Below are 13,585 nucleotides of genomic sequence, written 5' to 3' on the forward strand. Positions count from 1 at the left end.
CAAAGACAGTGCAGGATTTATCATTTGAATAAGTATATAAAGTGTAAAGTGCAGTGCAGAGTTCCAGGTCAGTCCCAGTGCAGAATTCTTGCCAGTGTCATTGATATTATTATGCCAGTGTCACTTGGGGGGGGGGGGGGGGTGTTGAAGTCAGAGATTCTGTGTAGGATTGTTAGTAACTGTCTAACTGCACATATGGCTGTTTACACTAGTAACTGTTTAGTTGCATATATATCTGTTTCCACTAGAGGGCGCTCTAGGCGGAGCCACTCAGGTACACCACCTCGTGGTGAGTATAAAAGAAAATGTATACACCCACTTCCTTCTCTCCCCGATGTCTCTCAGTAAGAGAAGACCTACAGTGACTGCTGCTTAACATGTGATTAAATAAACCACGCCAGTTTGGGCTCAAGATGGAAACCATGCCTCTTGACCACATTATTGTCGCCCTATAGCCGAATTCTGTTAACAGGGGGGGGGGGGGGTCCTGAGGCCTAGGGGCTGAGGGGAAGAAACTTAGTCTATGATGAGCTTTCACAGCCTTTGGGATCCGCAGCCTTCTCCCAGAGGGGAGCAGGGTGAAGAGGCTGTGTCCGGGGTGGGAGGGGTCGGCCATGGTCGGCCATGATCTTCCTTGCCCTCTTCAGCGCCCTGGAGTCGTGCAGGGACCTAAGGGAGGGCAGGGGACAGCCGATCACCCTCTCCGTGTAGCGAATCACCCGCTGCGGCTTGGCGAGATCTTTTGCTGCTGCAGCGGAGAACCAGGAGATGATGGAGTCGGTGAGGATGGACTCAATGATGGCCGTGTAAAGTTGGGCCATCATGGTCCTCGGCAGTTTGAATTTTTTCAACTGCCGGAGGAAGAACATCATCCCCTGGGCCTTTTTGAGCAGGGAGGACATCATCCCCTGGGCCTTTTTGAGCAGGGAGGACATCATCCCCTGGGCCTTTTTGAGCAGGGCCGTGATGTTGAGCTCCCACTTCAGATCCCAGGAGATGGTCATGTCTAGGAATCTGCATGACTCCACGGAGGCCACCTGGGTGCCTCCCAGTATGATGGGAGGGGGCGGGGCTGCTTTCCTCCGGAAGTCCACTACCATCTCCACTGTCACTGTCATTTCGCATGTCAATAAAGCCCCATTGAATTGAATTGAATTGAATTGAGAGAGAGAGAGTTTGTTATCCTGTTGGTCTTTGCAGTTTGGCCCAAAAAGTGACAACCTACTTCCAGGTCACTTCCAAGTTATAGCCACAGTCCTTCCGGGCGATAGACACTACCATGACTAAAATAATAGTAAAATGTACCCACCATGGCTTGTTGCGGGCTCCCTTCGGGGGGTATACAGCGAGCGGGGCCTTGCTGAAGCGCGAGTGAGGATAGTCCTTAGGGACCCTGAAGGCCACTGGAAGCTTGTCCCCAGGGCCAGGGGCCACAGGAGGGGCCGGGGCCCTGGGCTTCATGGGGACCAGAGAGCCTTTGGAGACGCCGGCGGAGTCATGACGCTTCTCTGGAACAGACACACAGATGATGTCACAATATCTCTTTAATGACAACCAGCAATGAACACTAGATTTAACAGATTTTTTCTGGAATGTTTTCTCTATCTTATCATTTGAGCACTCAATAGGGAGGTGTAGTGGTTATGTCATTGCCATTTTTCATGTTCCACCCTCTGTCCAACGCAATGTATTTCCCCTTAGCTCATTTCTAAATCGTCTCGTTTAAAACAAATAAAGCATTAACAAAGAAAAATTTGATAAAAGATTAGGCCAATATTGCGGTCTGGTGGGCCGTGGTGGAAAAACTAAAAGAACACATATGACTCTGGAAAGTACTGAAAGTACTGGATAAGGTATTATATTGATGGCTCACGTTGGGGTCCTGAGGGGGGGGGGGGGGGGGGGGGATAGAGCGAATATTCATGTATGTTGATGGTTATGGTGTTTTTGTATTTTTAATTTTGTTTTTTTATTATTTTTCATTCAATATTGGTCCTATGTATATTTTCTGACCCCCTTCTGATCTGGGTCTGGTGATCGTGGGCTCTGGCTGGGGTGGGCCGCGGTTCGGGGTCTCTGCGGGTCGAGGCGCTAAAGAGGCGTGGTGCTTTGGCTCGCGGGGGGGCCGGGCTGTGGGTCCTCCGGGACTGTGGCTTGCGGTTGCTGGACCTGGAGGTGGAGGGGGCTCGGTAAGCACTTTTTATAGTAAAGATTTTATTTTGTTATCCTTTTTCTTTGTGACAACTTGTATTGACTGGTTGTGTATCCGATATATAATAGGTCTAATTTATTGTCTAGTCATTGTTGTGTTAGTTTGTGTTCGTGGATGTCTGTTATATTGTCATTATTGTGCTGTGTTGTTTCTTGTTTGAAAATATGAAAATAAAAAGATTTGGTCAAAAAAAACATTGGCATGGTGTACCTTTCTGTGCTTATTCATCCACAATCTATAGCTCAACATGAAAATATTCGCAATTAATCATAAAAAAAATCGCCAAATGTTATTTCAACCAAAAATGCTTAAACAATAATGTTAGTGATAGAAGGAAACTCATTTTGTGCAAAAATGGAAAGCTTTTCAATGTCCATGCGGCAGAATTGTTACAATAGCCGATAATCCATTTTCTCAATGATAAATCCCTATACAGGTGGAACAACCAGTGACGTCAGACTACACCTCCCTATAGCTTTCAGTGGCCAATAGCTTTCAATTATCATTAACACATCCACCGCCGGAAACGCTTTAAAGCGTTATTGCCCGCCATGCTTTGACCGCCAGATCTAGCTGTACAGCGTTATTGAGATCAATATTTCATTTTTTCGCCATGGCATTCATAATTCATATATACACCTCCGACGCTGCAGCTGGACCCTATAGGTGACGGCAACGACGGCTCAATACTGCCGCCTGGTGGATGGTCGGGCGAGTTACACTCGGAACAACAGGAAGTGGCCGATGTGCGTCGATTAAATTCATCCGGCAGTCAGACATTGTTGCAAGGCTCCCGACAGACACAATGTACATAATGGATCGCTTTATAAACTTAATAATCGATATGATTTTGGCGTTTATTGCGACATACAAACCGGAAATGGACCTAGGCGATCGACGTCCTATACTTGGGATATTTCACCGCCAGTCTCTTTGACGCACGGTAAGAGGACACTAACGTTATTTTCATCCCAATTGTTTATTCATTTCACTGCAAACCATCTGATCAATATATCAGCCATACTACATAAAGCCGTTACTGATGATCGGGGAATTATAAACGACCCCCCCCCCTCCTTTCCTCCACGCATGATGAAGCATAACGTATACGATCATATACAGTTGAATTTTTTTATATAGCGTGTATAGGGAATAATAATAATCAATAATCTATATATGCGTTTAGGCCTATAACTCACGTTCTAGGAATTACTGCAGAAAACGATAAAAACATACTTATATTCTAGAAGGTATTTTTGTATGAATGTATGAATGAAAAAGTATAACGTGTGCTCCAGTAGCACACCATGTTACCGCGCTGCATCGCGGGACTCCGTGCTGCGTCACAGATCTGGTTGACTCCGAGTTCGATTCCCGGACTCGCCGTCATTTGCCGAATGTCTCCCCCTGCTCTCTCTCCCGTTTCACCCTACAACTGTCGGTCATGCTTGACCAGAAAAGCGATAAACGCTAAAAAATAAAGTTTTAAAAAAAGAAAAAGTATAACGTTACTACATCCTGAACGATAGATAATCGATGTTGAATGGGCCATAGTAATGTCAATATACCAATACAATTTAAAAAGTTATAGCTCTGCAAAGAAGGTGAGCCACTCCATAGACTTATAGCGCTGGCAGAGAGGGGCATTAGATGGGTACAAATGCTCGGCAGGCAATGTGTTAATCTGCACACACACTAGAAAATATAAACAAGCAGGCAACCGTGCAGCAAAGGAGGAGAGGAGAGGAGAGGAGAGGAGAGGAGAGGAGAGGAGAGGAGAGGAGAGGAGAGGAAATGAAAGGAGAGGAGAGGAAAGGAAATGAAAGGAGGAGAGGAGAGGAAATAAGGAGAGGAGAGGAAAGGAGGAGAGGAGAGGAACACACACTTACGGTTCTTGCTATGCATGTCTGTGGGGGAGGGTGGGGGGGGGGGGTGGGAGAGAGGGGAGGGGTCTGTGGTCCTGGACTGTGTCTGTCTCACTGGAAAACTACAGGACCTGAGAGAGAACAAAGGGTCACACATCAAACAAACATATTATACACTGTATACTGTGTTTAGGTAGGGAAAGATGTCAGACACATAAACAAATACATACTGTACTGTATATAATATAATAGTATTACAATTAACCCGTAAAAAAACTGCTTTTTACTCCATTACAAGACAAGAATATCATTGCCGTTCTGTAATCTATCAGAACTGCGCTCAAGGCTTAGGTGCATGTTGTAAGTAAGAGAATCCAATGTCAAAAGTTGTGACTCTCGCACTAAAAGATTGAAACAGCGCAGATGCGTCTTCTTCACTCAGGCTACTGAATGTATTTCATGGAGGCAGGTAGACTCTTCCAGCCTACTAGTGAATCATCAGCGCCGTTTCATCCTTTTGGAGCAAGAGCAGCCCTGACCTCTGACCTCTCCTACTTTCCACTTTGAAAAATACAACTCTTGAAACACCTGCTGTCCTACAACAACACAACAAGTTGTTTAAAAAGATTCTACTTCATCGATTCAAGCCAGCTGCGCTTTTGATCAAGCCTGAAGTGACGTTGTTACCAAACTTATAATGCTGCGGGGGGAAAGCTGCTGGTTTTCAGTTCATGAGCTTTCAAAGCAAAAGCGCTGTGCTCTGCGCCGCATCGATCACGGAGAGCAGCTCTGTGCTGACGGTGGCAGGTTTGTCTGGTTTGAAAGCCCCTTGAGGTGTTGCTACCCTACGTGATCATTCAGAGGTGTTGCTACTAGGGGTGTAAGATAAGATAAGATAAGATATTCCTTTATTGATCCCCTTGGGGAAATTCAGGCATCATAGCAGCATGGGGGGGAGGGGGGGGAGGGGTACAGGTAGTAAAACAACACAGTATACAGGTAGTAAAAGACAACACAGGCAGTGTAAACAATTTGATCAATATGGTCAATATAATTTACTATCTGACTAGCTGAGGAATATTCACATTATTCACAGTGTCACATAAGGTGCAGTATGCATGAGGTAGTGTTATAATTTACTATCTACTGAGTATACATTAATCAAAGTACCAGGGTAGTCTACGTTGTCCCCCTTGGGTTCCTATAAGTCCCAGGTCAATGTCTGGTAGCAGTCGCTGTCGCTTCCCCCTGTTGTGGGGCCTGGAGGCTGCTAGTCGCTGCCCACTGTTGTGGAGCCTGATGGCCGCTGGTATGAAGGACTGTCCGAGGCGGTTAGTTGAGTGTCGGGGGGGAATGAGTCTGTGGCTGAACGAGCTTCTCATCTTGACTAGCTCGTCGTAGAGGGGGTGGTAGGGGTTCTCCATGATGGCATCCAGCTTCCTTATCATCCCCCTCTCTACCATCACCTCAAGTCTAGGTAGCATCAATTAATCGAAATGCATCGATTCTAATGGGTTAGAATCGATGCATCGATTTGAATATGTTAGAATCGATTATAATCTAAATTAATCGAAATAATTAAAAAAAAAAATATTATCTTTTTTTTTATGTATTTTCTTTTGTGTGTATTGTTTTTATTGACCTATAGTCCATTCATGCTGAGTGAATCAGTTCCCCAGCCACATTTGTGTATTCAAAATTGTTTGGGGAATTAACTGATAGAAAATGTATCGAATCGTGGTCAAATGAAGAGATTTCATGATGCATTGAATCATTGCCTGAATAATCCTGACCGACCTCTCCATCACAGTCGAGAATGCAGCTGTGACCGGGTCCCCGCCCGCCAAGAACCTTGGTGTTGTCCTCGACGACCAGTTGAACTTCTCTGCTCACATCGCAGCGACAACCAGAACCTGCAGATTCCTCCTGAGCAACGTCAGAAGGATCCGCCCCTTCCTGACAAAAGAAGCCACCCAACTCCTCGTCCAATCAACAGCCATCTCCCGCCTCGACGACTGCAACGCACTGCTAGCTGGCCTCCCGGCCACTGCCACCAAGCCTCTTCAACTCGTTCAAAACGCAGCGGCCCGCCTGATCTCAAACCTACCGAAGTCTGCCCATGTCACCCCACTTCTTAGGGACCTGCACTGGCTCCCCATTGCTGCACGTATCCGCTTCAAGGCCCTCGACCTAGCATACCGTGCGGCAAAGGGAACCGCTCCTGCCTACCTCTGGTCAATGGTCTCTAACTACACACCTGTCACACTCCCAGGTCAGCTCAAGCCTGGGAGAGTCAACACCACAGACGTGATGTGAACAATGGTCTCCTACCACCCTCTAGTGGTCACCCGCAGACAACGCAGGCCAGCACTGTAACCAGGTTGTTGACTAATGTATTGACTATAATTAATAGTATGATTAATGTGGTGTCATGGTGTGTGCTGTTGTTAACTTTCCCTCCCCTTATTTGATGTGGGTTTCCTGTCTGGTTGTATTTTGGTTTATGCTCTTGTGGTTGATGTATTGTTTTCAGGGAGGAGATACCGGTCCATACATGCCAAGAGTTTAAGATTTAAGAACAGCTTTTCCCCCCAAGCAGTTAGACTGTTAAACGCTCATTGACTGTCCCCTCATGTGCACCATGCACTTACCTGGACTTGATAATCAATGATTACCACCCATCATGCACTTTATTATTTAAAATATTCTGTTATGTACAGTGTTATATGTGTTATGTGTTTATGTATGTATATATTGTACTACGGTCTGTGGGAGCTAGCCTAGCCCCTACAGCTAGCCTAGCCCCTACAGCTAGCATTGCCCCGACAGCTAGCCTAGCCCCTACAGCTAGCCTAGCCCCGACAGCTAGCCTAGCCCCTACAGCTAGCCTAGCCCCTACAGCTAGCTCAGGGCCCGCGGTTGGTCTAGCCCCGACAGCTAGCCTAGCCCCTACAGCTAGCATTGCCCCGACAGCTAGCCTAGCCCCTACAGCTAGCCTAGCCCCTACAGCTAGCTCAGGGCCCACGGTTGGCCTAGCCCCCGCAGCTCGCAGGCCTCAGAGTTCTGGCAAGACTCGGAGGGCGGGCGGGGCTAGTGCCGCCGACAAGGCTTCCACAGCTGATCCGGTCGTCGCTGCCAGCCTGATTCCGATCGGCGTAGTCCCGGCTGTCACCGCTCCTCCTCCGGCTTCCATGCCCTGCCCAGCCTCTACGCCTGGTGCGGCTTCTACACTGGGTCCAGACTCCTCATCCCCGGATCCTACGCCACGCCTCGCCGCCGAGATTGGTCCAGTATCCGCGCCCTGCCCGGCCTCTACACCTGGTCCAGCTGCTGTGCCGGCTCCCGGCTCCTCGACTGATCCTGGCTCCCCGTCTGGTCCAGCTCTGCGCCGTGATCGGCGTCCTGGTCTTCGCCGTGGTTTTCGCGGTGGGCTGCGTTGGATCCTGCTCCGGGGGTCGTCGCCGCCGCACCTCCATTCCGGCTCTCCTGATCCGGTCCCTAGTCCGGCGGCTGGAGGTTCTCCCGTCCGGGATCCTGCTCCGGGGTCCTTACCCTCGGTCCCTGGCTCCAGGCTTCCTGGTCCTGTTTCTCTCCCCGCCTCCCCTCTCCGGTCCTCTGTCCCCATCCCCACCCCCCTCTCCTGGTCCCTGTTTCTCTCCCCGCCTCCCCTCTCCGGGCCTCTGTTCCCTTCCCCGCCCCCCCTCGTCGGGCCTCTGTTCCCGGGTCCTGCCTCCCTCTCCGGTCCTCTGTTCCCATCCCCACCCCCCCTCTCCGGGCCTCTGTTCTCGTCCCCACCCCCCCTCTCCGGGCATCTGCGCCCGTTTTCAACCCCCCTGGCTGCTATGCCCCTCCTGGGTTCTTTCCTCGGCCTCCCGGCCCCAGTTCTCCGGGTCCTCGCCCTGGGTTTTTTCCGGGGTCCCGGCCTCCTGCTTCGCCCGTGGGCGGACGATATTCTCTGGGGTCCCTGCTTACTCTCGTCCTGCTGCCTTGGGTTCTACCGCCACCTTACCGTATCGTAACACACACCCTCAAGACCCCTACGCTCTGCATCTTCTGGCCGCCTCAGACCTACTCCTATCCAAGCTCCCGGAGGGTCATCAAAGAGAAGCCGCCTATTCTCAGTCCTTGCCCCACAATGGTGGAATGAACTACCCACCCCAGTTAGGACAGCCGAATCCTGTCCAATCTTTCGCCGTCGACTAAAGACGCACTTCTTCAACCATTATCTGAAATAATAATAATAAAAAAAAAAAAAAAAAATCTAACCCTAACTAACCTTACTGTCATGCACTTGTCCTAATAAACTAACCTACACTGTAACACGCAACACTTTGATGAATATTGTTACTCAGCTGATAAGAGTTGTACCCTTCCTGATGACCTGTCAGCTAAATAATCGCAATCTAATCGAATCGTTGTGAGGTCGCATCGTTACACCCCTAGTTGCTACCCTACGTGAACATTCAGAGGTGTTGCTACCCTACGTGAACATTCACACAGAGGTGTTGCTGCCCTACGTGAACATTGAGAGGTGTTGCTACCCTACATGAACATTCACACAGAGGTGTTGCTACCCTACGTGAACATTCACACAGAGGTGTTGCTGCCCTACGTGAACATTGAGAGGTGTTGCTGCCCTACGTGAACATTCACACAGAGGTGTTGCTGCCCTACGTGAACATTCACACAGAGGTGTTGCTGCCCTACGTGAACATTCACACAGAGGTGTTGCTGCCCTAGGTGAACATTCACACAGAGGTGTTGCTACCCTACGTGAACATTCAGAGGTGTTGCTACCCTACGTGAACATTCACACAGAGGTGTTGCTACCCTACATGATCATTCACACAGAGGTGTTGCTACCCTACGTGAACATTCAGAGGTGTTGCTACCCTACGTGAACATTCACACAGAGGTGTTGCTACCCTACGTGAACATTCACACAGAGGTGAATGAATGAATGAATGGTTTATTTTGAACAATATAAAATAATCAATAAATAACAATGAATAAAAAGAAGATCATTTGTAATTATAAACTAGACAATTCCGCAGGGGAAATGGTGAAAGTGTGGGTGATGCCTGTGCGCCGCCGGCCAACGGGAGAGGATCTTCCAGCCAAGTACGACTACCCCTCTCGCGAGTCTCTACGACAAATGGTTCAAAAGATACAGAAAGAGGCGGGACTTAAGCATAGGGGGCGTGGTAAACATAGACCAATGAAAGAGGATATCCCTACTGAGTACAATGGTGCAACCCGCAAGTCTCTACGACAAACGGTTCAAGAGATACAAAAATAAAGTGTAAGAGGCTCATTCATGTGCCTGTCCCTTTAACACTTTCCGTGCCGGCCGTATTTTCCTATTTACCCCCTTGAATGCCGCCACCCACTTCAATGATAGAGCTCTCATATTTGCGAACGCATAAACTACATCTTAAATTATGGCTATGTGTCTAATCATGTGGCCGTCGCTTATCAATGACTTGTTTGCAGTCAACATTGTCGAAACGTTTTTTTTTATCGGTTTATTTCCGTTTTATACCATTTTGAAAAACGCTCGTTTTTGGAAACTTCCAGAAGATTTCAGAAGATTCTGTAATAAACGCCATTTACTGTAATACACAAAACACATTGTAATTGTTCTGCCTATTTATGAATAGTTTTCAAATAAACGCTAGATTATCGATAGTATATGTGTACTTATGCACGCTATAGAAGCGGGCTGAAAAATTCTCTTATTTCCTGATCGCACGCACACACACACACATACACACATATGGCACACGCTGATATATAGGTGAAAATAGCTCTGATTATCCCAATACTGGTAAAATAGATTCCTTACCTCAGATCAGATGTTCTCCAAAAGGATTATTCCAATTCCTGATCGCCATTCCAAATATCGATTGCGTTTATTGATCCAACGCTGGAACACATTATTCCACGCTGTTCTGCGGGACCACAAAGACTGCAATCGGCTCCGGTTACTTGCCTGAGAAGTAAAATGTGGATTCTGGACTGTTTTTTTCCTATGCGTTTCATTCAATCCATTCCAAAGGGGTGCAGTACCATCCGGGAGACGATAGGGGGCGGTATTTTCCCAATGGAGCTCAGAGAGAGTTTGCAGTGGTAACGTGAGGCTACTGTAGATTGATGAAATATGAATGGAAAACGCTAATAAAAAAAATAACGATTAAAAAACGGCATATCTCGTTCCTGGCACTCAAAGGTTGGCATGAAATAACGAGATATCTCGTCCGTGGCACTCAAAGTGTTAAGTGTTTTAAAAAACAAGTTTTAGTTTTGTTTATGTACATGCACACTGCACGCCTTAATTGATTCAAATCCTAACTGACACAAATCCATCCTCCATGCATTTCAATGAGGCGGCGTTTCTGTCACTCTCACAATAATTAAAGCAAAAGGATAAGAGATGAAGCTTAGATTTTTGAATATGAGTACTTCAGGGAGTTCATGAAGGGTTATGTGCGATAATGTGTAATTCCATCGACAATTGTGGCCCGGAAGACAAGCGAAGGAACGGTGAAATCACAGATTTCAGCTAGAGTGGAGCGGCTATTAGTGTGTATGTGGAGCGTGAAAAATAGCCATAAGTTGAGATAGAAATGTTCAATTCCATTTATTTTTCTTTCATGAGCGAGGGCGTCGTTTTGATGTGTCATTTTTCATATCTATGTTCAAAATTGAGACCACTGTCGCAATTTACAAAAGGTGATGGTAAAACAAAAAAATTCAGCTTCTACACTCTAGTTTTGAACATTCCGCTATTCATTCCTATGGACGGAAATTGCCTGTTTAGAGTTGATTTTCACCCAAACCCTGTGGTGAATCTTTCCAAAAAGTAATAGCAACTTGAGTTGGACCGTCGGTCGTTTTGATACCTTACACTTGTGTGTGGTGCGAAAGCCAGGTCACCCACACTAATTAAAAAAGTTATAAAGTAATTATAAAAATAATAATAAACAAAACAATCTCTTGTCCGAAAAGGAATAGGAAGAAGCAAGATGCTTATCAGGTCCTACCCATTACTGCAATAAACCCTTAACAATTTGTTCAGCGCAGGGGCGAAGTAGCCTATGTTGTACCGGATCTTTGATGCTAAGACAGAGGAATCAATTCTGTAAGTAATGTAACAAGTGTATTCTCACAGATGAAGTCACACACACACACACACACACACACACACACACACACACACACTTGTGTGTGTTTAGAGTGGATTAGTTCACAGAGAAGTATGCAGCAGGTGAGAGAGAGAGAGAGAGAGAGAGAGAGAGAGAGAGAGAGAGAGAGAGAGAGAGAGAGAGAGAGAGAGAGAGAGAGAGAGAGAGAGAGAGAGAGAGAGAGTGTGTCAAGTGTATGTGAATGTGGTAAGTGTACGTGCGTGTCGGTAGGTGTGTGTAGGTGTGTGTGTGTGTGTGTGTGTGTGTGTGGCAGGTGTGTAAATAGCCCAGTGGTAGCATAGAGCAGCTGTATTGAGACAAGCAGGACCAAAGTCCTTTTTATTCATATTATTACATTATTTAACTAACTCTCTGTTCCATTCATATTATTACAGTATTGAACTAACTCTCTGTTCCATTCATAGTATTACATTATTTAACTAACTCTCTGTTCCATTCATATTATTACAGTATTTAACTAACTCTGTTACATTCATAGTATTACAGTATTTAACTATCTCTTTGTTACATTCATATTACATAATTTATCTAACTATGTTCCATTCATATTATTACAGTATTTAACTATGTTACATTCATAGTATTACATTATTTAACTAACACTCTGTTACATTCATATTATTAAAGTATTTAACTCTCTGTTACATTCATATTATTACACTCTGCCCCGAGATCGAATTTGACACATCTATATTTTTGACTTTTGGAGTATGTGATCAAACAATAATATTTCAAATGAGACGGTGACCTCAAACTAATTTATAACAACTGTAATTACACTGCCTGCTGGTAAAAGGCATCATCTCCAATAAAGGGGTTATAGCATGCGGGTTAAGTGATCATTACCCTGTACCCGCAAAAAGCTAAAGCAAAAGGCTGGCTGTCACAAAACAGTCACATCTAGAGACCTCAAAACCTACTCTAGCGAGGCCTTTAACCTCGAACTGGAGAGTCTGGACTGGTCAGATGAACTCAATGGTACACTGGTTGAAGAAACCTGGCTTGGCTTCAAAACCAAATTTTCATCAATACTAAACAACATGGCCCCCCTAAGAACCACCAGGGTAAAAAATCGTGCTGAGCCATGGATGCACACTGAAATACTGACCGCTATGAAAGCCAGAGACAAAAAATGCTCTGAGTTTCGTAAAAGTCAGTCAAAGCTTACCAAAAGCACGAGCAGTGAACTCCAAGACCACGTGACTGAACTCAAACTAGAAAGAAACAGACTAAGAAATGACGTAAACTCCATGATCAAAACTGCTAAAAAATATTTCATCAATGACAAAACCGAGGAAAACAAAAATAAACCACGTGAACTTTGGAAATTACTCAACAATCAACTAGGCTGCAGTAAAAAACTTAAAACCAGGTTCTCAAACATAAACATAAAGACGGACAACACGCGCGGCTACGTGGCGTAGTGGGCAAGGCGCTCGCCACGAATGCGGAGACGCTGGGCTCGACTGTTCGAGCCCAGCGCTCCACATTGCTTTCAGTTTAGCTGGTCGTTCATACTAATACACATTGGCCGTATTAGGGGGTGGGAAACTGATGGGTGGGGATCGGGCGTTGTGGACAGCGACTCCTACAGGTCGGTTGGTGCGCCTGCGCAGTAGAATCAGGAAGTGTCGGGCGCAGCATGAGCCTCCCACGCGTTACTCCTCGCCACTGAGAGATCGAGCTGCGCATGAAAAGATGCGACTGCTGTTACCTCAAGTACCGGAGGGGACTTGTGCTATGTATGACTTAGTCCACATTGCAGCCGGCTTGTGGGAGGCAAGAAACAGCGTTTGTGACAGGGGAGGGTTGAATTGGATGATACGAAAATTGGGATGGGAGAAAAATATAGAAAAATGGGAGAAAAAGTGGATAAAAAAAAAAAGACGGACAACACGCTCATCACAGACAAGCTGGATGTAGCCAATTACTTAAACACTTTCTTCACAAACATAGCCACAACACTGGTAAACAAACTACCCTCCCACTCAGGGCAGTATGGGGTAGAACACATAGTAGCATACTACAAGAACCTAGGCGTCCACAAAGACGACTTCAAACTGGAAATGGTAACTACAAATGAGGTACTCAAAAAACTGAGCGCCATCCAACCGAACAAGGCCACTGGCCATGACAACATCCCCTCCAAATTCCTCAGAGACTCAGCAGCAGCCATCACCCCAGTCATCACACACATAATAAACCTCTCCATAAAACAGGGACACGTCCCCAAGGACTTCAAAATCGCGAGAGTAACACCCCTGCACAAAAAGGGCAGCAAATTAGACCCGGGCAACTACCGC

General features: G+C 46.3%; 1 protein-coding gene across 1 annotated transcript in view; it reads right to left on the reverse strand.

Annotated features, from left to right (window-relative positions):
- atxn7l1 (ataxin 7-like 1) overlaps positions 1-13,585 on the reverse strand; it is a gene marked incomplete at its 5' end in the record, with an annotated part of 116,113 nt that overhangs the window by 55,049 nt on the left and 47,479 nt on the right. The window contains 3 exon segments of the mRNA XM_084330984.1: positions 1,310-1,508; positions 3,527-3,626; positions 4,204-4,208. Coding sequence (XP_084187110.1) covers positions 1,310-1,508; positions 3,527-3,626; positions 4,204-4,208 — 304 coding nt within the window.

The sequence above is a fragment of the Notolepis coatsorum genome (assembly GCF_963971535.1).
Source record: "Notolepis coatsorum genome assembly, chromosome: 15".
Lineage (NCBI taxonomy): Eukaryota > Metazoa > Chordata > Actinopteri > Aulopiformes > Paralepididae > Notolepis > Notolepis coatsorum.